Here is a 23312-nt window from a genome sequence, read left to right on the forward strand (position 1 = left end):
ATACATATAATAAAATTCCTCAGCATTTGGAAGATCAGTGAACCGATATTTTCCAAATGACCAATGCATGATTTTTAAAAATGACATCTGAATAAAAGATCCATTTTAAGTGCAAGGTGATCAGTGAATTTGAATTTAACAAAGTATTAAAAGTTCGTTGAATCCAGGGACACCTGGCTGGCTCAGTTGGTAGAGCCTGTGACTCTTGATCTCAAGGTCATGAGTTCAAGCCCCATGTTAGGCATGGAGCCTACTTTAAAAAAAAAAAAGGGGGGGGGCATGAAGGTGTTCTGAGAACTCTTCCTTCCTGGGTATATCTGGTTGCAAAATTGCTGGGTCCTGGGGTCTGCACATCCCCAGCTTTTCTAGATGATGTGTTTTCCAAAGTGATGTTACCAATTTACATTCCCACCAGCCACGTGTGGAAGTTTCATTGCTCCACATCCTTGCCAACACCAGTTCAAGTTAATTTTTCTGAGTTGACTGAGTCATGGTATTTCATCGTGATTCTGCTGTGCATTTCCCTTCATCACAAGGAAGCTGGGGATGGGCCTTTTGGATTTCCCCTTTTGTGACATGACTGTCAAGTGTTTTACGCGTTTGTTTCTATTGAATTGTCTGCCTTTTTGCTGCTGGTTTGTAGCCGGTTACTTATACAGCTGGAATCGTGCAGTGTGTACCTCGTGTCTGGCTTTTGTCGGGTGTGTGTGAGGTTCACACGTGTTGTCTGTGGAGCTTGGCGTGAACATACTACAGCGTATCTGTCCAGGCTGCTGCTGACAGACTTTGGGCTCCTCCCAGTTTTTAGTGATTTGACCAGCGCTGCTATGAGTATATTCTTGCATTTGGCATCTTTTGGATGAACATATGTTCTTTTAGCATATCACGCCTGTCAACATTTTCCTTTGGGATTGATTGGTTCTGTGTGTTTCCTGTTTAAGACATCTTCCCCTCCATCGAGATAATAAAGATAATCCCTTCACGGAGCTTCTAAAAGCTTTATAGTTTGCCTTTTATACTTACGTACTAGCCATTTGGAAATAGTCTTGATAACTCCCAGAGCAAATCCTCCCACTTTGTTTGTTGGATTTTAGGAGGATGGGGGAGTTTCCTCAGAAGTATCTTGGCTGTTCTTGGTCTTTTGTGCGCTTCAAATACACATTACATTCTGTCAAGTTCCATCAAAACAAACGAACGTGTTGGGATTTTACTGGGTTTGTATTGACTTTTAAATCAGTTTGGGGGGGCGCCTGGGTGGCACAGCGGTTACGCGTCTGCCTCCGGCTCAGGGCGTGATCCCGGCGTTATGGGATCAAGCCCCACATCAGGCTCCTCTGCTATGAGCCTGCTTCTTCCTCTCCCACTCCCCCTGCTTGTGTTCCCTCTCTTGCTGGCTGTCTCTATCTCTGTCAAATAAATAAATAAAATCTTTTTAAAATAAATAAATAAATAAATAAATCAGTTTGGGGAGAATACACATCTTGACAAAATTGAGCCTTCCAACCTATGAGCATCATATATCTGTTTTCATTTGTTTAGATGTTCTGTAATATGTCTCTATAAGCTTTTGTAATTTTCCCCATAAAGATCATACTTTTTTCCCAGCTTATTTCTAGGTACCTTGTATTTTTTATGCATTGAAAAGGGTATCTTTTTTACTACATTTTCTGTTTGCTGGTATTAAGTAATACAATTGATTTTTTTTTTTTAAGATTTCATGTATTTGAGAGAGAGCACAAGCAGGGGGAGCAGCAGAGGGAGAGGGAGAAGCAGACTCCCCGCTGAGCAGGGAGCCCCATACGCAGCTCGATCCCAGGACCCTGAGATAATGACCTGAGCCGAAGGCAGACCCTTAACTGACTAAGCCACCCAGTTGCCCCAATACAATTGATTTTTTTTTTTAAGATTTATTTTTAGAGAGTGTGCTTGTGCGTGGGGGGCGGGGGGAGGGAAAGGGAGAATCACCAGCAGAATCCCAGCTGAACACAGAGCCCCATGGGCTGGATCCTACAACCCTGAGATCATGACCTGAGCTGAAACCAAGAGTCAGATGCTCAACCAACTGAGCCACACAGGCGCCCCAATACAGTTGATCTTTAAACATTGGCTTTGTGTCCAGCAATCTTGCTAAACTCTCTTACTGTTTTTAATAATTTATCTGTACCATCTTTTGGGTTGCTAAATACACGATCATATCATCTGAGATTAATGGCAGTTTTGCTTCTTTTTTATCCAGCCCTTATTTATTTTCCTTATTTACTGCTGACCTCTGGTGTGACATGGAATAGAAATGTAGTAGGGGAGGGGCTCCTGGGTGGCTCAGTCGTTAAGCATCTGCCTTCAGCTCAGGTCATGATCCCAGGATCCTGGGATCGAGCCCCGCATTGGGCTCCCTGCTCAATGGGAAGCCTGCTTCTCCCCTCCCACTCTCCCTGCTTGTGTTTCCTCTCTCACTGCCTCTCTCTCTGTCAAATAAATAAATAAATAAAATCTTTAAAAAGAAAAAAGAAATGTAGTAGGGGAACAGAAATGTAGTTAAACCTCATTCGAGTCCATCCCAGAAGTCCAACAAGATCATGACTTGTATTATGCTTTCAACATACTGCTGGATTCAGTTTGCTAATATTTTGTTGAGGATTTTTGCATTTGGTTCAGAAATGAGGTTGACTTCTGACTTTTCTTTCTCCTAATGCCCATGTGAGGCTTTGCATCATGAAGTGAGGTGGGTGCGTTGTCCCTTTTTCTATTCTCAGGAAGACTTTATGTAAGATTGGATTGTCCTCTTGGAAGTTTCATCAAAACCATCTGTAATGCCATCTGGGCCTTGAGTTTGTGTTTAAGGAAGGATCTCTGACTGCCACCAGATCACCTTCTTTAATGGTTACACAACTACTGAAGCTTTTTTTTTTTTTCAGATACTGCTATATTTTTGTAGAAATTTTTCTATCTCATCTAAATTTTCAAATTTAAGTAACTTTTTCTTTTAACTTTTACAACATAGGTGGTGATTCCTCCTTGTCATCCTTGATAGTGGTCACCTGTGCTTTCTTGTTTGCAGGGTAGCTTTTACCAGAGGTTTGTCAGTTTCACAGAGAGCCAACTTTGACTTTGTTCATTCTTTCTTTTCCTTTTTCTAGGTTTGTTTTGTTTCGTGGATCTCCATTTTTATCTTTATTATTTCTTTCCCCTTTCATATTTTTTTCTGTTTCTTTTTAACTTCTTGATACGGGCATCTAGGTCATTAATTTCTTTTCTGTTTTATTCATTGTAACATTACCCTCCCAAGTATGGCTTTATCTGCACCTCAGGGTTTATAAGTAATACTGTCATGAGTCATTCAAACTCATGGGGCGTCTGGGTGGTGCAGTTGGTTAAGCGGCTGTCTCTTGGTTTTGGCTTGGGTCATGATCTCAGGGTCATGGGATCGAGCCCTGCATCAGGCTCCCTGCTCAGCGCAGTCTTCTTGAGATTCTCTCTCCCTCCCTTTCTGCCCCTCCTGCTCGTTCTGTTTCTCTATCTCTCAAATAATCTTTTTTTAAAAATTCAGAGTATTTTCTTAATATCTGATAGGCTGTTCTTAGATAAGTAGGTGATTCGAGTGTGTTCCTTAACACGTAGGGATTTTCTCGTTGACATATGGATTTCTGGGGTTTTTTTTAAGATTTTATTTATTTATTTGACAGAGACAGCCAGTGAGAGAGGGAACACAAGCAGGGGGCGTGGGAGAGGAAGAAGCAGGCTCATAGTGGAGGAGCCCGATGTGGGGCTCGATCCCAGGATGCTGGGATCACGCCCTGAGCCGAAGGCAGACGCTTAACGACTGAGCCACCCAGTAGCCCCTCCCCTACTACATTTCTATTCCATTTCTATTCTGACCACAATTTCTAAATTGTGGTCAGACAGCCTGCTGTATATATCTTTTCAATCCTCCAAAATGCACAAAAATTAGCAATAACAAAGTGGCCATCATACAGTTTTGTGGTCTGCCTTTTATACTTAGTAACTTTGGAGTTTATTTTTAATTATCCAGTTTGCTGCCAATCTTAAGTGGAAGTCCGTTTGCCTAGAATTCAGAATGACCTTTTAGGGGCACCTGGCTGGCTGAGTTGGCAGAGTGTGTGACTCTGGATCTCCAGCTTGTGAGTTCAAATCCCACATCGGGTGTGGAGCCTACTTAAAAATAAGGTATTTATTTATTTAAAGATTTTATTAGAAAGAGAGAGAGAGAGGAGGACGGGGCATAAGCAGGGGGGAGGGGCAGAGGGAGAGGCAGACTCCCCGCTAAAGCAGGGAGCCTGATACAGGGCTTGATCCCAGGACCCCAGGATCACAACCTGAGCTGAAGTCAGATGCTTAATCATCTGAGCCACCCAGGCACCCCAAAAATAAGATCTCTTAAAAAACAAAAAACAAAACAAAGCTTTTTAAATCTGCCAGCATATAACCATATACAAAAATTCTTCAGTAGAAGGGGCACTTGATTTTCCTTTGACCTGAAATAGCTCCATCGTTGCTTCCAGCCCTACACTGTTGCGATAGCTCACTAAGGTTTATTTACTCAAAACAGATATGTCTTATTTGTTGTATTACTTTAGCCAGAATCAGCCACATTTTTTTTTCCAGTTCTTTTTTTTTCTCCTTGAGTGTAGTTTACATCCAATGTGACATTAGTTCCAGGATAGTGATTCAGCTTCTCTCTGTGCTGTGCTCACCGCGAGTGTGGCAACCATCTGTCACCATCCACCGCTGTTACAGTATCCTGGGTCAGCCACATTTTTTTAAGCTTCAAGTAAAGCCCATTTGCAGTGAGAAAAGGGCATAAAAATCAACTGTTTCTTGGTTTTTCTGCAGGCCCGAGGTATGAAGAAACAGGTCATTGACGACTTCATCACCCAAAACAAGTATCTACTGGCAGCCAGGCTCACCAGCCAAAAGTTGTTCCACGAGCTCTGCCCCGTGAAGCGGTCTCACCGACAGAGGAAGTAAGGACTCCGGGCTTTGCCTCTGCTTATCACCGCAAGAGAGGGGCCATGTCGCATTTCTCTACTGGGCAATTAAACGTCCACGTGTGACGTCAGAACTTATTCTTTATGTTAGTAGTGGGGTGTATTAATCCAGGGTGCCAGCCTGGCCCAGGGGTCGGAGAAGATCTCCCTAATTCATAACCCTTTAGCTGAGGCCAGAAGGATAGTAGACTTTAGCCAGCTATCAGGGAGAGGCTGGGTCACTTTATTTTTTTTTTTTTAAGATTTATTTATTTGTCAGAGAAAGAGAATACAAGCAGGGGAGCGGCAGGGAGAGGGAGAAGCAGGCTTCCCGCTGAGCAAGGAACTCATCGATGTGGGACTCTATCCCAGATGACCCGAGCCAAAGGCAGATGCTTAACCGACTGAGCCACCCAGGGGTCCTGAGGCCTGTCACTTTAAAGAAACCTGGATATGAACAAGTCACTGCTCCTACTAGGGGGTCCCGTGCAGGGTGAGCCTTCGGGGGCCCAGGGTGGGGGGCTAGGAAAACGCTAACCTTAGGGAAGTGTAGGACACTGAGGAAATGTTCAAAGAATTAGCTGGGAATGGGAAGGCTAAGGCATACTTACTCATACAGAGTATCTAAAGTCTGGAAGTACCGGGAAATATTTATTAGACATCTTTCAGATTAATGAATGTGGGGCTATTTCATTGTGCAGTGTGTCTAGATATGGAAGGAAAGAAAACATTCTGGTCATCTTATTTGAAAATATAACTACTATATTGTTTAAAGTGAGAAAACTTCCCTGTGTTTCCAGATTTTTCTGATTCCTTTCTAAGACTAAGAAGAAAGACTTTAATTCAATATAAAGTAGAATATTGTGGACTCTAAGGATTGTGTCCAAGGTCTTCAGAAACTGTCCCAGATCCACACACTTCTCACCCTTTTTTACCACCACCACCTCTGGAGACCCCCCGTGCTAGCCTCCTAGACAGGCTCTGTTTCCGTTCTGTTCCCCTCTTGTGCCTTCCAGGCAGTTCTCCTCACAGCAGCCAGTGATCTTCCTGGAACTATGTGCTGGGTCCAGTCTCTCTTTATCCAGGGGTCTTTGCACTCACGGTTCTCTCTGCCTGGAGCGTTCTGAGCCCTTTCCCCATGCGGCATTCGGATGTTTGCTCACCTCTGAGAGGTGACATGTCCCTGTGCAATCTGTGTGATGGCCCGAGACAGATTTGACCAGCCCTGCCTGTGGTGGAACCACTAGAACAGGTGGCTTCTGAAAGGATTCAGAGGCCATTGCCTTAAAAGAAATTCCGAAGTGTGAAAACGTTTGGTCTGGAAAAGAAGCAGGTCACTGATGACTTGGGAGTCTTCTGTCTAACGTACGGCTTCCATTAGTAAAATGTACTCACTTCTGTAAAACGAGCGTGCCTCTTCTTCGCCTTCTCTTGTTCTAGCCTCAGCCTCAGAGACGGATTATAAAGTCTTCTCTCTTGTCGTGCAGGTACTGTGTGCTTTTGCTGACCCCCGAGGCTACCAAGTTGAGTAAACCCTTTGAGGCTTTCCTGTCCTTTGCCCTGGCAAATACGCAAGACACAGTGAGATTCGTGCATGTCTACAGCAATCGGCAGCAGGAGTTCGCCAGCACCTTAATACCAGACAGTGATACTTTTCAAGGAAAATCAGCGGTGAGTCATGGATTCTCTTCTTATTCTAAGCTCTTGACACGCTTGTGGCACCTGAACTCAGTTTCTCCCTTCTTTGGGAGTTTTGAATACAGATTCCAGGAAATCCAGAAATCTCTGAGCCTGTTTTGAAAGCCTACTCTTGAAACAGTCTTTTATCCTAATGATTTCACCTCCTAGATTTTCAGCATTAGACCTTCACAGAAAGCATCTTTCCTGTGAGCAAAGGTTCAAGAGCATCCGTTCTTTTCACCAGTTTTTTTCCCCATGGAGGCTGTAGTCTTAGAGTACCTAGTTTGTAAGGGGCACCTGGGTAGCTCAGCCGGTTAAGCGTCCCAACTCTTGATCTCAGCTCAGGCCTTGATCTCAGGGTCGTGAGTTCAAGCCCCGTGTTGGGCTCCATGCTGGGTGTGGAGCCTACTTAAAAAAAAAAAAAATAGAGTACCTAGTTTGTAAAGTCTTCCTTAGGTTTCCAGTAAAATCTCCCTCCTTTACTTCTGCCTCTTTCACTTCATTTTAATCGATCACCCCTTCCCTTCCCCTCCTTTGTCATCACTCTACAGAAACATTAAATTAAAACATCTTCTCTTTATCATCATTTTGGTCATCATGGAAAATCTCTCTCAAAAACTAAAGTTCCTTATTATAATATTAAGTCAGAAGTTACAGGAAAAAGTCTGCTCAGAAGAAAGAGCTTTCACTTTTAGCAGAAGCTTTGGAAAGTCACCGTAAACACATTTTCCTTTGTCAGAAAAAACCTTAAATCTCTTGCACATATTTTATACCCATCCATATTTGTGTTCGAACTTATTGCTAACTTCACTGGCTCCTTTTTTCCATGCTCCCTGAAAGAAACCAAACAAACTGGAAGACTTCTAATGGTTTCCTCTCTTTCCCCCCAGGTGTCCATCTTGGAAAGGCGCACGACGGGAGGAAGGGTGGTGTATAAAACCCTGGAGGCTCCCTGGACAGGGAGTGAGAGCGATAAATTCACACTCCTGGGCTATCTGGACCAGCTGCGCAGAGACCCCGCTCTGCTGTCCTCGGAAGCTGTGCTCCCCGACCTGACGGATGAACTTGCCCCTGTAAGCACGTGGCCCTGGAGGGGGCACACCGGGCAGGGCTTGTGAGCTCCAGAGCCGGAGAGAGGCTGGCAGCACGCTGTGTTGGGCAAGGACTTCTCCCACCGGGGCTCGGTGGCTCGGTCTTGACCATCACACATTTTCTCCCTCCTAGATCTTTCTCCTCCGGTGGTTCTACTCTGCTTCTGACTACATCTCAGACTGCTGGGACAGCATATTTCACAACAACTGGTAGGAGTATTGCTAGATTGAATTTCTTTTTCTCCATCGATAGTAGAACCACTGTTTTTCTCTTGAATCTATCTTTCTTTGATTTCAGTGTATGCTCAATACAGGCAGGTGGAAAATGTTTACACATTTTCAACAACTGTTCCCTTTTTCTTTCTTTCTTTCTTTTTTAAAGATTTTATTTACATAGAGCTTGAGCGGCGGGTTGGGGGGGAAGGAAGAGGGAGAAGCAGCAGGCTCCCCGCTGAGCAGGGAGCCAAGTGCAGGGCTCGATCCCAGCACCCTGGGATCGTGACCTGAGCCATCCAGGCGCCCCTCCTTGTTCTTTCTTTCAGTAACTTCACTTTTTACATATTTGCTGATCGCCCCTTAACCACTGGGCTTGTCCTCTTCATCGTGCCCAGCCCAGGGCCTGACACACCTGGAGGCCAGTGTAGAGATGGACAGGCCAGTCCGTGAGCTAACCAGAGGAGGGAGGGCTATCCCACTTCCACCCCCAATAATACTGGGAGCTCCTGAAGGGTAGAAGCACATCTCATGCATGTTTGTGATTCCTCGCACCCAGCACCGCTCCTGAAAAATGGCGGGCCTTTGAGGGGTATTGGTGAATAAAATGTTAGAGCACCAGTCGTAGAGGAGGTGGTGAAAGTTCCACATTTTCTTCCTCCTCCACCGTCCAGACCGCGTCTGAATTATACTAGCCAGAAAAAAAAAAAAAGTCAAAATAAAGGAAATAATTCCACAGACTTTCTAGTCACCACCCTTGACGTCAGAATGCTTTTCTACGTTCACAGCATAAATCCTGTTATTTCCTTTTGCAGAACTTACTAAGCACAGCCTGTTCTATTGAGACAAAATAATCAAACTCTTAGAATAAGCAATCTGAATTAAAACGGTGAGGGAAAAGTCTCTGCTTTCCTCACCACCACCCTCACCCTCAAAAAAAAACAAAAACAAAAACCAAAAAAACCACTTTGTTTGTATGAAACTAGAAAGTGTTTATTGATAGGAAAGCCTTTGGGTTTGGGGGTTTTGGGTTTTGTCTGAGCCAAGGGAAAGAAACCTAACATCGTTAAAGGACAGATCTCAGCAACCCGTCTAGAGCTGACCAGAGTCTGTTACCTTCATTTCAGGCGGGAAATGATGCCCCTTCTGTCCCTGGTCTTCTCCGCCCTCTTCATCCTCTTCGGCACCGTCATCGTCCAGGCTTTCAGGTAAATGCCTCCGTGGCTTCTCAGTGTGATTTCTCAGGGGTGAGCCCCGAACCTCAGGGTTGTGTGTACTGTTTGTTTTCTAAAACTCCTTGTTTCTTACTTTAGTGACTCAAATGATGAGCGAGAGTCCAACCCTCCAGATAAAGAGGAAGCGCGTGAGAAGGCGGGGAAGACGGAGCCAAGCTTCACCAAAGAAAACAGCAGGTTTCTCTAACAAGACACCCACCCCATCCCACCCCACCCCACCCGGGCAGGAGAGCCCCAGGCCGCGTAGTCCGTGGTGTTCCAGTACCTAGTATCTGTAAGCACTCTGGGTCATCTCCTTGCGTGTGAGATGGGAATTTAGGGAAAAGTCAGCTGCTGGCTGGTGTTTACTGAAACCCCCTGGGCCTTTGGACACAGAACCTTCTTATATTCTACTCAGTACCTTCAGGCCCTCAGTCTCAGACGTAATAATGGGGGCAGGAAGCAAAGTTTGTCGGAGTTGCTCAGCCAGAAGCAGAGAAGCGTGTGTCACCACGACTGCGACCACCTTCGTCCTGTCCTAAAGCCGCTTCTACACCAGCCGAACGGCAGCTTCTGAAAGGCCCTTTGTAGACCCGGGGCCACCAAGTGGGGACCATCCCCGACCTGCCACTGTGTCAGACTCCAGAACATTAAATAACATACCTAGTTTAGCTGGAACGTAGCATTTTCTTCCTCTTGTTTCTTTTCAAAGTAATGGCATTCTCCTGTCCTGATAACATCTTAATTCCTCACTATTTCTCCACAGCAAGATTCCTAAAAAAGGCTTCGTGGAGGTAACTGAGCTCACAGATGTAACCTACACCAGTAACCTGGTCCGCCTGAGGCCAGGCCACATGAACGTGGTCCTCATCCTGTCCAATTCCACCAAGACGAGTCTACTGCAGAAATTCGCTTTGGAGGTCTACACGTTCACTGGGTAAGCTCGTGTGGGAGAGGGGGAGAGCAGGGGGAGGAGGGGACCGGAGGAGAATTTCATCCTCTCCTCCTTGACTGTGAGGGGCTTTATGTGCACAGTGAGATGTTGGCTGTGACCTTTCGAGCCCAGAAACCTAAGCCATCATGAGGGGACCTTTCTCCCCTCGACTTCATGTCCCGATGCTTCTGAACAGAAGAGCTTGACCTCAGTCTTCTTCCCTGAGCCTTTCAGGGAACTCTGTCCTCTCGCTGTCGTGCGTTTTCCTGAAGCCGGACACTGAGAGTGATTCAGAGGCACCGAACAAGGGACTGGGAGGGAGATGGGCCAGCGGACTGTTACAGCTGTTGCAGAAGCCCTCACACCCCACAGGAAAACTCCATTCTTTCCATACCCGGGCCCCATCCAGCACAAAGCCTCCCCCTGTTACTTGAGATTGACGGAGGTATTTATGTTCCCTGCAAGTCAGTGCGTACAGGCTGTACCCTAAATCTTCACTGTGTCCTTCCACCAGGAGCAGCTGCCTGCACTTCTCCTTCCTGAGTCTAGATAAACACAGAGAATGGCTGGAGTACCTTCTAGAATTTGCTCAGGATGCAGCCCCGATCCTGAACCAATACGACAAGCATTTCATGGAACGTGACTACACGGGCTACGTGCTGGCCCTGAATGGCCACAAGAAGTATTTCTGCCTCTTCAAGCCCCAGAAAGCAGTGGAAGAGGAGGAGGCCATGGGGTCCTGCAGTGATCTTGACTCTTCCCTCCATCTGGGTGAATCTCGGGGGAAGTCTCCCTGTGGCCTTGGACCCAGGCCCATCAAAGGGAAATTGAGCAAGTTGTCCTTATGGATGGAGCGGCTGCTCGAAGGCTCCTTACAGAGGTTTTATATCCCGTCGTGGCCTGAACTAGACTGAGGGAGCGAGAGAGAGACTTAACTCTTCAGGCTTTTTAATAGGCCCCTGGGAACAGGTCTTTTCAGGACTCCACCTATCACCGCGGACAGAGAATAGATTCTAGATTATTCTCCCGGAACAATGGCTAGAAGAATCTTCCCTTTGTCCTGTTCTAACCTCGGAGTGAAAAACACCTCAAGTTGAATTCCCTAGATCAAAATATTTTTGCTTTGGGTTTTTTCCCCGTTTGAATGCCGCACTATTTAAAGTAGACTGCTCATTCCCTCTTCCTTTGTCATCCCTGCCATTTGCTCACACCGCCCTCTCCTATCCTGTCTCCGCGCTGTGGGAGAAGCACAGGGCTCCAGCCGGCAGCAGGCCCTGGATGGAACCCCGCGAGGCTGGAGAGCTGGTCGGGTCCCCTACCCCCTGCCCCGCCCCCGCTGTGCTTCTGCCCCAGCGCATGCTGTATCAGTGGGACAGACAGCCCACAGCAGCTTCTAGGCCCTGCATCCTGAAAGAGGCCTGGTTCCAAGCAATCTCACATCGGGTAGTTTTTCGGGTAGTCAGTGGCCAAAAGTGCATTTGGGGGGTATCCCTGTGCAGCAGGTTGTCAGCCACGGTTTCACAAGGCTAGGGATAAGTGGGGGTCCTGCATGTGAGTTTGGTTTTCTTCCCAAGACAAGAGAAGGGAGGGCTGGGCAGTGACGGACTTGACCCCTTGGGGCGTCCCATCAGCCACCTCCCCCAGCGCTAAACATAGCCAGGGAGGGATCTGCACGGCAAGAAGTACTGTAATGACTTTGAGCCATTTACGTGTCTGTTTTCACATGCCTTTCTGCCTCCGTCAGTTTTAGGGTATGAATCTTAGGAGCCATAATTTGTAATCTTGTTCTCTGGACGTAGAGATAAGCTGCTATAAACCAGTAGATGTTAAACCGAAGACACCTACCTTATCCCTGCCTGACAGGGGTCAGGCTCGAGGAACCTCTTCACTCCTGGTGTCTCTTTAGTAAAATACCAGACATGTCTTTGTATCAAGGAACTTAAAACCTTATCAGCAGTTGTATTTTGAACACTGTTACCCCAAAAGTGCTGTAACTTTGAGCCCTCTTTTGTGACAAGTGAGCCAAGACTTGTTCTAGACTCCTGTTTGGCAAAAGGCTTACTCTGAGCTTCTGGCCTATATTGTGATATCTCAGTTGCTTTCACTCTTAACTCACAACTGCTTCACCACTTAACAGGGTCCGACCTACCATCAGCACCCAGGCTTCCAGAGCTCCAGTGTGCATTGGGTCACACCCGCCAGTTAGAGGGTTTGCCTTGGGGTGGGGGGGTGCGGCGGCAAAACCACCAGTGGAGTTTTAACAGCCTCAGAGAGTGGTCGGTTCAGATGTCAAAGCGGATTGCCCTTTAGTAAAGCGAAGTGTCAGAATCAGTGATGGGACATTTACTAAGTTAGTATTTCTTTAATCATCATTGCTTTTAACGAAGCCGTTTAGATCCTGAATAATTTAAATATTGAGCTACAATGGCAAGTAATAAATTATTTAAGCCCAGGAATTCCTGTCGTTTCCATGGAGTCTACAGCTTTATATTAAAAAAAAAAAAAAAATCACTGCCAGGCTTTTTTTTCCCCACATGATTCTCTAAAAATTGGATGCTTACTCTGAGTGCTGTGTCTCCTGGCACCTGGCCCAGGCAGGCGTGATTAAGGGATTCATTTGGTTCCTTGATGCACCAGCCTCAAAATCATTTTCTAGGTGTTTTATGGCCAAGTTGCTGATGTGAGTAGCATTCAGTGGTAGGCTTTTCATTTCTGGTACTAATGGGATGGGTCCCTGACCTTAATTTCTGAAAACCAAAACCTCCCCAGATTTGTTCATTTAAAAAATGTTTCTCATTAAAATAAAAAGCACCTTTAGACAGACAGCTGCACCCTCCATTTGTATGAAGAAAGAACAGATAGGATTAAAAACATTCCTGGTGAATTTTTCAGTCCAAAAATTATTTCACAGGTCTGTTTGGGGCTGGAGGATATGTGCCCCAAGAGGACACTCGGAAGGGTCTAATTTAAATTGAACTTTGCCCTTGACCGCCCTAGGCTTTCCTCCTGAATGTTTCCATGAATTTGTTTACTTTTGTGTCAAACGTATGAGCCATCGTCCTGCTCAGCCAATGCCACCACTTCTTCTCTTGTATGTAACCACACAGACCGAATTTTGGTTTTAAGTTAATTTCTTGGTCTTTGAATATCTTGAGACTGACAACATCATTTTGTTTTTAGAAGTAGGCTTTTCTGGTTAGAGCCTAAGAATCATGTTTAGCAGATGGGGATGAAAACTGGCCTAAAACAAGTCTTTATAGAATACATATCTACTTACAAATATTTTTTTATCATCCAGGTGCCGGTGGCATAATTTGTCTAAGAGATTGTCAGCAGCGTTTCAGTGAGCAAGACTGCCCTGACATCTGTTAGGCTCCACAGTCTCTCTCTGCCATCGCTTACCGACCGTGAAAATTTGGTCGTACTATTCGAATTAATAGGTTGACTTCCTCTTCATTCAGTACATGAACGTTTTCCTGATTTTAAAAAGAAATGAAATCTGAATGTGTTTTTTAAGTGATTTGCTTTGTTTGGGAAAAGAGATTAGAAGCAAACACTCAAGCTCTTTTCCTAAGTAAGAGTCTCTAAAAGCTGATGCAGAATGTCTTTGCAGATGAAATACCGCTCACATCCAAATGCCTGACCTTGTCCCTTGAAAACAAATGCAGTGTGGCAGCTGCTGAGTCCGTCCGTTCCGTTTGTCGAGGAGGATGGAATTTTAGAGACCGATCTGAGAAGAAGGTGAATATTTTGCACTTTTGATACTCTTAGGAACAAATAACTTATTTGGCAAATGGTGTCCTTTTTATGTTGTTTTTGTTTTGTATTGTGAACAGGCACTGAAGCTGATGTTATTTTTGTTTTGAGAATATTACAGACTGGAAACAGAAATAAACTATTTTAATGTGTGATGATTACGCGTCGCTCTTGCACTGGGAGATGATCACTTGCTCGTGGACCTGTTAGCAACAAAACCGAATTAGCATGTAACTCAACCCACGCCCGAATCTTCGCTGTCATGGAGGGCGCATCAGCCCCGAGAGTAGACAATGCAAAACTGAGGCAGGTGACACTTACAGAAGTGTCACCAAGGCCTCTTTGGGGGCCACCTGAAGTCTGGTTGAAAAGACATTCTGTGCACCCTCTTGGGCTTTTGAGTGGGAAATTTCTTTATTAGGATCTGCATGTTACTTTCTTTCAAGTTTTTGGTTTATGTGCACAGTGGTCCTAAAACCCAGATGCAGCCCTGAGTGCCTCAGGAGGGGCCACAGTGGAAAGGAAGAAACGAGAGAAATACAGGGTGTTTATACGGTATTATGTCATAGGGCTTTTTTGTTTCATTTCTCCAATTTTTAGACCATCTTGAACCAAATGCTCCTTGGCTCCCTTTTCCCCTTAATCCTCCAGCACTTGCATCAGAACAGCACAAGTGCTTCTCTGTTTTTAGTCCATTCAAACATCATAGAAATATTAGCTGTTAGATTGGAGTTCTACCGAATGCCCTGATTTTATAGCCTCCGGGGACACTGTTTAGCAGAAAGTTTTACTGGCATAAACTTGAGTACTCAGACCACTTGCGCATAAATTCTTGACAACTGTCATCAGCACAACCTGTTTGTATCCTGAAGAGCACAAAGCTCAGACGACCGTCACTTTCGGGAGAGCACAGAGCATCTCAAACAGCAGGTTAGCCGCCAGGAGGGCCGTGTTTCCTACAAAGACACAAAACCGAAGGTGTTCCTGCAGGCCACCCCCAAGGCCGTGACTCTCGATACCCCGCCCTCTTCCCTTTGGGCTGCCTTTCCAGATCCCCCCCCCCCCCNCCCCCCCCCCGGCCCCTGCGTTCTTCTGTGGGCTGCCCAGCCACCCTGTGGACACGCTTTCCCCGGTACTCTGCTCCATCAAGCATCATTCAGAAAGAGCATTCTGAAATTCAGGGTTCACTGTTTACTCTGAGCACAGACTCCACCCCAAAGGAAACCTGTAATAATGGTGACTATGGCATTTATCACCCACCCTCTGAGGCTAACAGGCCTAAGTCTGGAAGTTTCCCTAAGTTGAAATTATTGGGATGGCATCTGTTTCAAATATCTCTCCTAAACCAGCTAACTGCCCACTTTCTTAATAAATATTATGCCTTGACAATTCACTTTTCAATGAACTATCAAAGGAGGATGGCACTATGCCACCCTATTAATAAACCGCAGGCTGGTTTCTTTCTCTCCTGCTGTGGGACAGGCAAACCAATAATAGCCACCTCCCAGGGGTCCTGTTAATTAGCTCGTGTTGGTAACGTGTGCAGTAACAGGTTTATTTTCTTCACTCATCAGGGTCCCGAGTTACACAGAAGGACCCATCCATCTTCTACTTATCAAGTAGATGAATGTAATTTAAACCAGCAGCTGCCCACAGATCACAGTATTCTCGCTTACTCACCAAAAGGATCATAGGGCGGCGACACTTCCACGAGATCACAACCCACCACGTTCAGGCCTTGACAACCCCGGATGATTTCCAGCGCCTGTCCAAGACCAAGCCCGGGTTGTCCACAGCAGGAACCACTCACAGGGAAAACCCGCCATGGAGGGCCCAGTGCATCTCTCCCAGCGCATGCGCACCCTTTGACTCGGAACTGTCGCTTTCCCTCAATAAACATTCATTGACGGCTGGGCACACTGGAGGGCACCACGGAGACGCACGTGGCCAAAGCACAGCCCCCACTCCCAGGGGGTCCATTGTGGGAAGGAATACACACAAGCCGACCAATCACTTCAATGTCGTGCACTAAAGGCTTCAAGAAAAGCAAGCGTAGGGGCGCCAGGCTGGCTCAGTCAGCAGAGCATGCAACCTCTTGATCTCGGGGTTGTGAGTTCGAGCCCCATATTGGGCGTAGAGATTCCTTTAAAAAACAAAATCTTAAAAAAAAAAAAAAAAGCGCAGAAAAGTATAATAGGAAACAGCCCAAAGACTAGGGGAAGGCCTCCCCAGCGGTGGAAACACTTAGCCCAAGGAATTGACCAAGCAGATAGGTAGGGGTAGGGCAGCCCAGACAGGAAGACACATGCAAAGACACCAAGACAGAAAGAAATACCAGTAGTTAGATGTGGCCACAAGATAGGATAAGCGAGGGGGATGGTAGGAAGAGGTCACTTCGTCTAAAAGAGTTTCCATTCTGCCGATGAAAAACCCAGAATGATAAGCTGAGGAAAGAGGATGGTGTTTTAGAAATCTCTCTGAGGGGAACGGAGAGTGGCTTTGAGAGGTAGTTGCTAAGAGTCCCCTTTCTTAGAGGAGGCAAGATAACGGCTCAGGTGTGAGTGGTCTTCACTCATTCACACAGATATCTATGAGTGCCTACTCTTTATGTCAGGCACCATTCTAGACTCCAAGGACAGGGTAGCACCTGAAATACCAGCCCCACCCTCCTGGAGTTCACCTTCTAATTATAACCATACCCTGATTCTGCTTCCTGCCTTTATTTACCCTCAGCACCCCCCTTCAGAGAGCTTTATTTGGGTGTTTCTAGAACTCTGGAACTTCCATGGTAGGTGGTTAAATCCCACCATGAACACTTTTTAAATGTAACCCCAGAAAGATAAGCTTAGTGTTTTTAAGAGTGGAAATTGGAATATGTCCCCAGGAGCCAACCATAGGTGAACCAGAGGCAGAAAGCTCAAATAACAGACTATTAAACCCCAGAGAGGAAAGGAGGGCCCTTGCCCAAATCAGTCCTCTCCTCGCTCCACCGGACTATCCAACCTGCAGTCAGCCCTGAGAACAGTAAAGGCCTAACTCCTCCGCTTTTAAAACCCTGTCCAGATCCTGAAGACTTCCCGCAAGTCCCAGGAAAGTGGGGACTTAAGAATCCTCACCCCCAGGCATTGTCCCTGGTGGTACCCCCTTACCTGACTAGGGGTGAGACCGGCGATTTCAGGTGTGCCTGTCCCCGGGGCATAGGCAGGATCCAAGCCGTCAATGTCAAAGCTGATATAAATGGGTTTGCCTCCCATCTGCTGCCTCACCTCCCCCATCAGAGGAACCAGGGACTTCATCCAGCAGTCCTCGGCCGGGACCACCCGGAACCCCTGAGGATGTGGGAAGGGAAGAGCAGGACGTCAAGGCTTCTGCCTGGAGCCATGCCGGGCGTTTCTCATGTGCCAACCCCACGCTGAGTGCTTCTAACACATGACATCTGACCCCCAGTCTTCACGAAGAGGGCACTGTCATCCCCATTTTACGGGTGAGGAAGGGAGGAATGACGGCAGGTGAAGAAGCAGGGAGTAAGTCAAAGCTGACGTGGGAGGATGGGGTCAGAGAGACGCTGGGCTAGAGCAACAGTGAGAAACTCAGCACCGTGCCCGTTAGCACCTCCTGAACGGCTCTGTCCAGAAGACTGGCCCTTGCTCACTCTACAGGCAGGGCACTTGGGTCTTTCCTGCTGGGATCTTGTCGTTCGTGTTTACCTGGGAGCCGCTCTGCCTGGTGGAGGTGAGGACAAAAACTGAAAAGATGGCCGTGGGCCTTGGGTTCAGGCCTCCTCCGCTCTGTCCGAAGCCAGCGACAGTGACAGCGCAGAGGCTGGTGTGTTTCTGCTTCTCTCCCCACCCCAGCGATGAGACGCCCCCTTTGCCTCATGAACTCACACCCTGTCTCCTCTCTGTTCCACACAACCCTCTCGAGGCAAACTCGGCCTTCTGCCCCATTTTTCTGAATTCGCTTACTAAAGCCCCTGTGGAATCCGCAGCCACCACCGAATGGGCACCCAACAGAAATGCACTTGGCAGGCTGGGGCAGAGGAAGGGGCACTGGGTTTGGCACCTGGCTCCGGCTGTATCTGTAGGGATCCAAGGTCATGGCGGAGCCCCGGATGCCAATCTGCACCACGCGCTTACAGTCCAGGAGACCCTCGTCCACGCAGCGGCGGAAGGGCGTCCCGTGATAGAGCTTCTCTCCGAGGGCCTTGTCAGCCGTGTCCATGTGAGCGTCCACGTGCAGCAGCCCCACGGGGCCATGCCTGATGACAACAGGCAGCTCGGAGGCCAGGCCCCCTTCTGGGGCCTGAGCACCACCACCCTCCAGGCTACCCGACCTTCCAAAGTGGACCATTCACAGCCACGGGAGACCTGGCCTCAACGACCAGCCTTGCAACTGGTTTCTGTCCTCCAATCACTTAGCACCTCCGAATAATTAACTCGGAGAAGTCCGGCAGAACATAGACATGTCCGTTGCTTTAGCTGCCACCCACTACCTATCACCCAGAATGTTCCTCACTTAGAGATGGAGAGGCCAGGGCAGATACGAATGAAGGACGGAGGCTCCGGTGAGCTTGGCAGAACTCCTCAGAGCCACCCTTTCTCCAACCGTGGCACCAAGAAGCAGCTTGAAACCCAGCTCTCTCTCCATAATCTCCAACAACCCCGCCAGAACCCGAAAGAAACACACAATCGAAATCAATGCCAGGCAAGCGGAGCTTCCAGAAAAGACATACCCGCCTTCCACCAACGAGGATGCTACCCACATGTCCTTCCCATATATACATTCTGGAACTGCCGCCGCCTTGGCCCTTCTGCCTCTTTTTTCAAACCAGTTAACCAAAGTTAGTTCATCCCTGGTAGACTTCTGCGACTGGAAAACCCATTTTCTCATTCTCTGGGGAAGGGGCCCCTTCAGGAAGAAACAGGGCCTCTCCTCAGCAAGCAACGCCCTTGTGTTGCTTTTGGCCTTGGAAGCCAAACAGAAACTGACGTTAACTGGGGTTGTGTCTTTCACGAGAGTCCCATCTTCCAAAAACAGACACAAATACTGAGCACGCACACCAGAGCAGATCCCGGGGCAGGCGAGGGTAGCCACAAGTGTTAATAATAAATTGTCTTGGCTCCCAACTGGTGACTGACAGAGACACCATCACCCCAAATAACCTAAGCCGGCAGAGGTCACTTGATACCGTCTAGCGGCACACAATTCATTCCCTAGCTCCTGAATTCTGAAACCCTTGTGTGCGCCCAGACGCTTGGGACTTACGATTTTGCCATCGCTTGCAATATCGGATAGGTAATGGTGTGATCTCCACCTGCAAAGAGGAAAGACAAGACATCTGGAACGTGGGTAAGAGGAGAGGACCACGTATCATGGAGAGCAATCTTCAATTTGCCCAATCGTGCCACCCTTTTGATTAGACCGAAGAGCTATAACCTTAGCTAACGGGAGAGCTTGCTCCGTGGCGGGAAAATGGCCCCTGGATGGCTGAGATTACACCGTCATTTCAAAGAGGAAACAAAGCTCACAGGTGAAGTGCCGGGAACAGGTCAGTCCGATAGAACTCTCTGCAGTGATGGGCATGTTCTCTATCTGCGCTGGCCAGCATGACGGTCACTAACCACGCATGCCTACTGGACTATGGCTCATGCCGTGGAGGAACTGCATTTTTTATTTTATCTCATTGCAATTAATTGTGACTTTAATAACCGTCTGTGGCTAGTGGCTACTGTACAGGACAGCTCAGGCCTAGAATAGTTTTACTATGGACCATTATTAATAACGACAACAGCTAACACGTACTGAAGCTTAAAATATGCGAGTCACGATGCCGGACATGTTATATGCACTTTCACGATACGCTCCTTGCACGAAACAATGAGGGAGATGCTGGTAGTGTTATTCCCATTTTACAGGTGAGGAAATGAAGCCTAAAAAGCGAGTGAGAGATGAAGCTGAGAGTTTCAAACCGTGCCATCCAGAAACCACACCCCGCACCACCATGTTCTGTGGGCCTGGCCTTCTCGTTTGGCAAAAGGACATTTGGATACTTAGAAAAAGGCCCGTGTCATTTTAACTATTTGTGAACTGGAAGAGAAACGTAAGGAGGGGGGGAAGAAGTCAGGGAAGACAAGGGGAAAGGGGCTCTAGAGGCTGACAGAGACCGTGATGAGGAGGAAATACTCCTTTGCAGCTCTCTCTCAAATAAAGTCACTACAAGTATGTCCCTGAGAGGTGCCTGGATGGCTCTAGTTGGTTCAGCACCCAACTCCTCCTTTCGGCTTAGGTCATGATCTCAGAGTTATGAGATCAGCCCCAGGTAGGCTCTGTGCTGGGTGTAGAGCCTGCTTAAGATTCTCTCTCGCTCTCCCTCTGCCCCTTCCACCCCTCCCCCCACTCATGGGCATGCCCGCTCTATCACACGCGCTCGCTCTCTCTCTCTCTCTCTCTCTGTCTCTCTCTCTCTCTCTCTCTCGAAAGAAAAAGAAAGAAAGAAAGAAAGAAAGAAAGAAAGAAAGAAAGAAAGAAAGAAAGAAAAGGAAAGGAGAGATTTTAAAAGAAAAGAAAAGCATGTCCTTGAAATAGTTAAAAAGCCACAACTGAGCTCCTGTTGTGAGACTTCCCAGGCCTGGAATCAGAGGTAGGACAAAGAAGAGGTGGGTAGAGGCATTTGCTGGGATGCAAAATTTAAGGGACACCAAAAACCTGAGTCATTCAGATAAAAACTATTTTGATGTAATATTTTAAAAAATCTAGGTCAATGCCAAAAAAAAATCCATGATAATTTTTTTTTTAGTTTTATTTATTTGAGAGAGAGAGAGCACGAGTGGAGGGGGGCAGAAGCACGGGAAGAGGGACAAGCAGACTCCGCACTGAGCCCAGAGCCAGACGTGGGGCTCAATCCCAGGACCCTGAGATCATGACCTGAGTGGAAACCAAGAGTCAGATGCCCAACCGACTGAGCCACCCAGGCACCCCTCCATGATAAATTTTTTAAAAAGACAGGATCAGTAACAGTGCTATTCTGAACCATATTGGAGCCTGAGGCAAAAGGGAAAAGTCGATCATATTTATTGTTGACTTTTTGGCAACCCCCCCCCAAGGTGAATGCCTCACTTGCCTCATCCTAGTCCATCCCTGTCAGTTGTATTAGTCCAAAAATGTAAACATCCTCTCCCCAGGGGTTAAATGAATTAAAAACATTCTCTTTCCAACTGTCTCCATATTCATAGGGCTTGCCCTGAAGGAGCGGCTACACCCAAGCCCATGATAAAGGAACCCTCAGCGCACAGAGCTGCGCTTGTCCCCACAGATGCCATTACCCAAGGTCAGGGGAATACAGCCTGCTGCTACAATTTTCTGATAGGCCTCTCGAATTAGACGGCAGCTGTCCTGAAGGTTGTAAAGATTGACGTTCACATCGCCTAGGTCTGCAACCATGAGGGACTGGAAGGGGAGGGCCCCCGTGCTAGGGTTTGCTGTCCGAAGCAACACTGATTCTTCCCGGATCCGCCGGGGTCCAAATCTGGAGAAGGAAGAATCATCCTGTGAACCATCCCAAAAAGGTCAGAGGTCCTGCCTGACCCAGGATTTCTCAGCCTCTGCACTGCTGCTATTTGGGACTGCATGAATCTTTGATGTGGGGGGCCATCCAGTGCCTTGTAGGATGTTTCCCCTGATCTGTAACCCACTAGATGCCAGTAGCAAGTTGGGGTAACTAAAAAGGCCTCCAGACACCACCGAATGTCCCCTGGGGGCAAAATCACCCTTGGTTGAGAACCACTGATCCAGGCTACATACTTGAAGAGATTAAAGGCACAGACTTAGGAACCCGCCCATCGCCAATTTACTAAATGACATTAGATAATTTCTTAATCTCCATGAGCCTCAATTTCCTAATCTGTAAAATAATGGTATTTACTGTACTGTGTTGTTGGAGGAATTGAGTGAGGTCATCTACGCAAAGCACCTTGCATTAATAAATGGCGGCATCCATACTTCAGATTATTAGGTGTGAGGTGGCTGAGCGGAATCAGAAATAGCTGATACTCACTAATTAGGAAAACAGATTTAACTTCCGATGCCTTGATTTTAGAAAAAATGCAACGCCCTGGGGTCCCTGGCTGGCTCAGTTGCTAGAGGTAGAGGGTGGGACTCTTGATCTTGGGGTTGTAAATTTGAACCACACATTGGGTGTTGAGAGTACTTAAAAATAATACAATGTATTTAAAAAAAAAAAAAGCCTGTATTTGAGAAATTCTCCATCAGGTGACATCTAGAGATTTGGGGAAGGGGCATCCAATTTCCTCTGTTCTCAGAAATCATGTCCCCTGCCCCTGTAAGCCCCACAGCCACCACCCCATCAAGGCTCAGGAATCAGTGCGTGGAGAAGGCTCCGGTCACTAACAGATGACACGCATGTCCAGCCCTCACAACTGCTTGATGAGGGCGGAGGGAAATCAAGAATCTTTCAAACAACTGGGAGCATTCTGGAGCCAGCTCCAGCTTCCAATCCCACCCTGGGTGAGCGCGGGCGCCCGTCCCTTTGTCTTTCGCGCCCAGTGGCGATCGGGCGGTCCAGCCACGTGTCCCCTAATCCTTCGGACCTTACCTCGCCCCGGGACGGTTGGAGGTCCCAATGTCCAGCGGCACCCCGACGAAGGCGGCGTCCAGCCCCTCGGGGGAGGTCTGCACTGGCAGCCGCATCATGGAGCAGACGCCCACCGACCGGGCCACGAACTCGGAGCTGGGGGGCTGGTTCCGGGGCGCATCGGAGGACCGGCTGCTGGAGCTGCGGCCCGGGTGGCAGAGCCGCGCGGAAGAATGCGCGCCCCCGCCGGCCCCCAGACCCCGGGCGCACCGGGACGCAATCGGCCGCAGCATGCCGCCCTCCCGCTCCCTACAGCGCCTGGCCCGCGGGCTGTGCCGCCGCCGAGCAGCCCGCGCTCAAAAAGCAGGCGGCCTGGGGATCTGGGCGGGCGAGGGGCCGCCCTCTCCCCGCCCCCTCTCTGGACTCTGGCCTCTGGCTGGCTCGGTAAACAAAGCCAGGCCCGGGACTCCCCACTCCCGCCCACCGCCCCGCCCCGGTGTCTGGGCCCCCCAAAAACTGGCCCTCGGCCCCTGCTTCTCCCTTTCAGAGTAATATTTTTAAAAGCGAAAAGGAAAAAACTTTTCTCTAAGGAAGAGAAATTGGAAAGGCACTCTTAAAAAGGCTTATTTATTTTGGAAAGAGAGCGAGCGCGCAATCGGGGGGAGGGACAGAGGGAGAGAGAGAAGCGGACTCTGCACTGAGCCCAGAGCCCGTGAGGGGGCCCTGAGATCACGACCTGAGCTGAAATCAAGAGTAGGAGACTTAAGGGACTGAGCCACCCAGGCACCCCTGGAAATGCGTTGTTTAAAATTATATATTAAGAAATGTCTAGGGTAAGATTCTCAGGAG

At 47.8% G+C, this 23312-nt stretch overlaps 2 protein-coding genes across 6 annotated transcripts in view; one reads left to right on the top strand and one right to left on the bottom strand.

The window, feature by feature from the left end:
* The window catches only part of DNAJC16 (DnaJ heat shock protein family (Hsp40) member C16), a 36631-nt gene extending 22597 nt beyond the window's left edge, over positions 1 to 14034 (top strand). For all 3 annotated transcript variants that reach the window (XM_019801958.2, XM_011227693.3, XM_011227694.3), the window contains 8 exons: positions 4852 to 4982; positions 6473 to 6656; positions 7556 to 7738; positions 7890 to 7966; positions 9097 to 9177; positions 9283 to 9381; positions 9950 to 10120; positions 10632 to 14034. In XM_019801958.2, the coding sequence (XP_019657517.2) occupies positions 4852 to 4982; positions 6473 to 6656; positions 7556 to 7738; positions 7890 to 7966; positions 9097 to 9177; positions 9283 to 9381; positions 9950 to 10120; positions 10632 to 11031 (1326 nt within the window). In that variant the 3' untranslated portion in view covers positions 11032 to 14034. The remainder of the gene's footprint in view (positions 1 to 4851; positions 4983 to 6472; positions 6657 to 7555; positions 7739 to 7889; positions 7967 to 9096; positions 9178 to 9282; positions 9382 to 9949; positions 10121 to 10631) is intronic.
* Positions 13943 to 22858, bottom strand: AGMAT (agmatinase). Of its 3 annotated transcripts, XM_034671248.1 has the most exons (8): positions 22485 to 22857; positions 21196 to 21398; positions 19139 to 19187; positions 17936 to 18131; positions 17023 to 17202; positions 15554 to 15638; positions 14729 to 14829; positions 13943 to 14076 (listed from the first exon to the last, which is right to left on the bottom strand). In XM_034671248.1, the coding sequence occupies exons 1-7, from the start codon at positions 22754 to 22756 to the stop codon at positions 14756 to 14758; spliced, it is 1059 nt and encodes a 352-aa protein (XP_034527139.1). In that variant the 5' UTR covers positions 22757 to 22857; the 3' UTR covers positions 13943 to 14076; positions 14729 to 14755. The 3 variants fall into 3 exon arrangements, with proteins under 3 accessions (XP_034527139.1, XP_034527140.1, XP_034527141.1); XM_034671249.1 differs by lacking the exon at positions 15554 to 15638 and having other exon boundaries at positions 22485 to 22858; XM_034671250.1 differs by lacking the exons at positions 13943 to 14076; positions 14729 to 14829; positions 15554 to 15638 and adding an exon at positions 15645 to 16317 and having other exon boundaries at positions 22485 to 22858.
* Between the last annotated feature and the right edge of the window lie 454 nt (positions 22859 to 23312).

Source organism: Ailuropoda melanoleuca, chromosome 11 (genome assembly GCF_002007445.2).
Source record: "Ailuropoda melanoleuca isolate Jingjing chromosome 11, ASM200744v2, whole genome shotgun sequence".
NCBI lineage: Eukaryota > Metazoa > Chordata > Mammalia > Carnivora > Ursidae > Ailuropoda > Ailuropoda melanoleuca.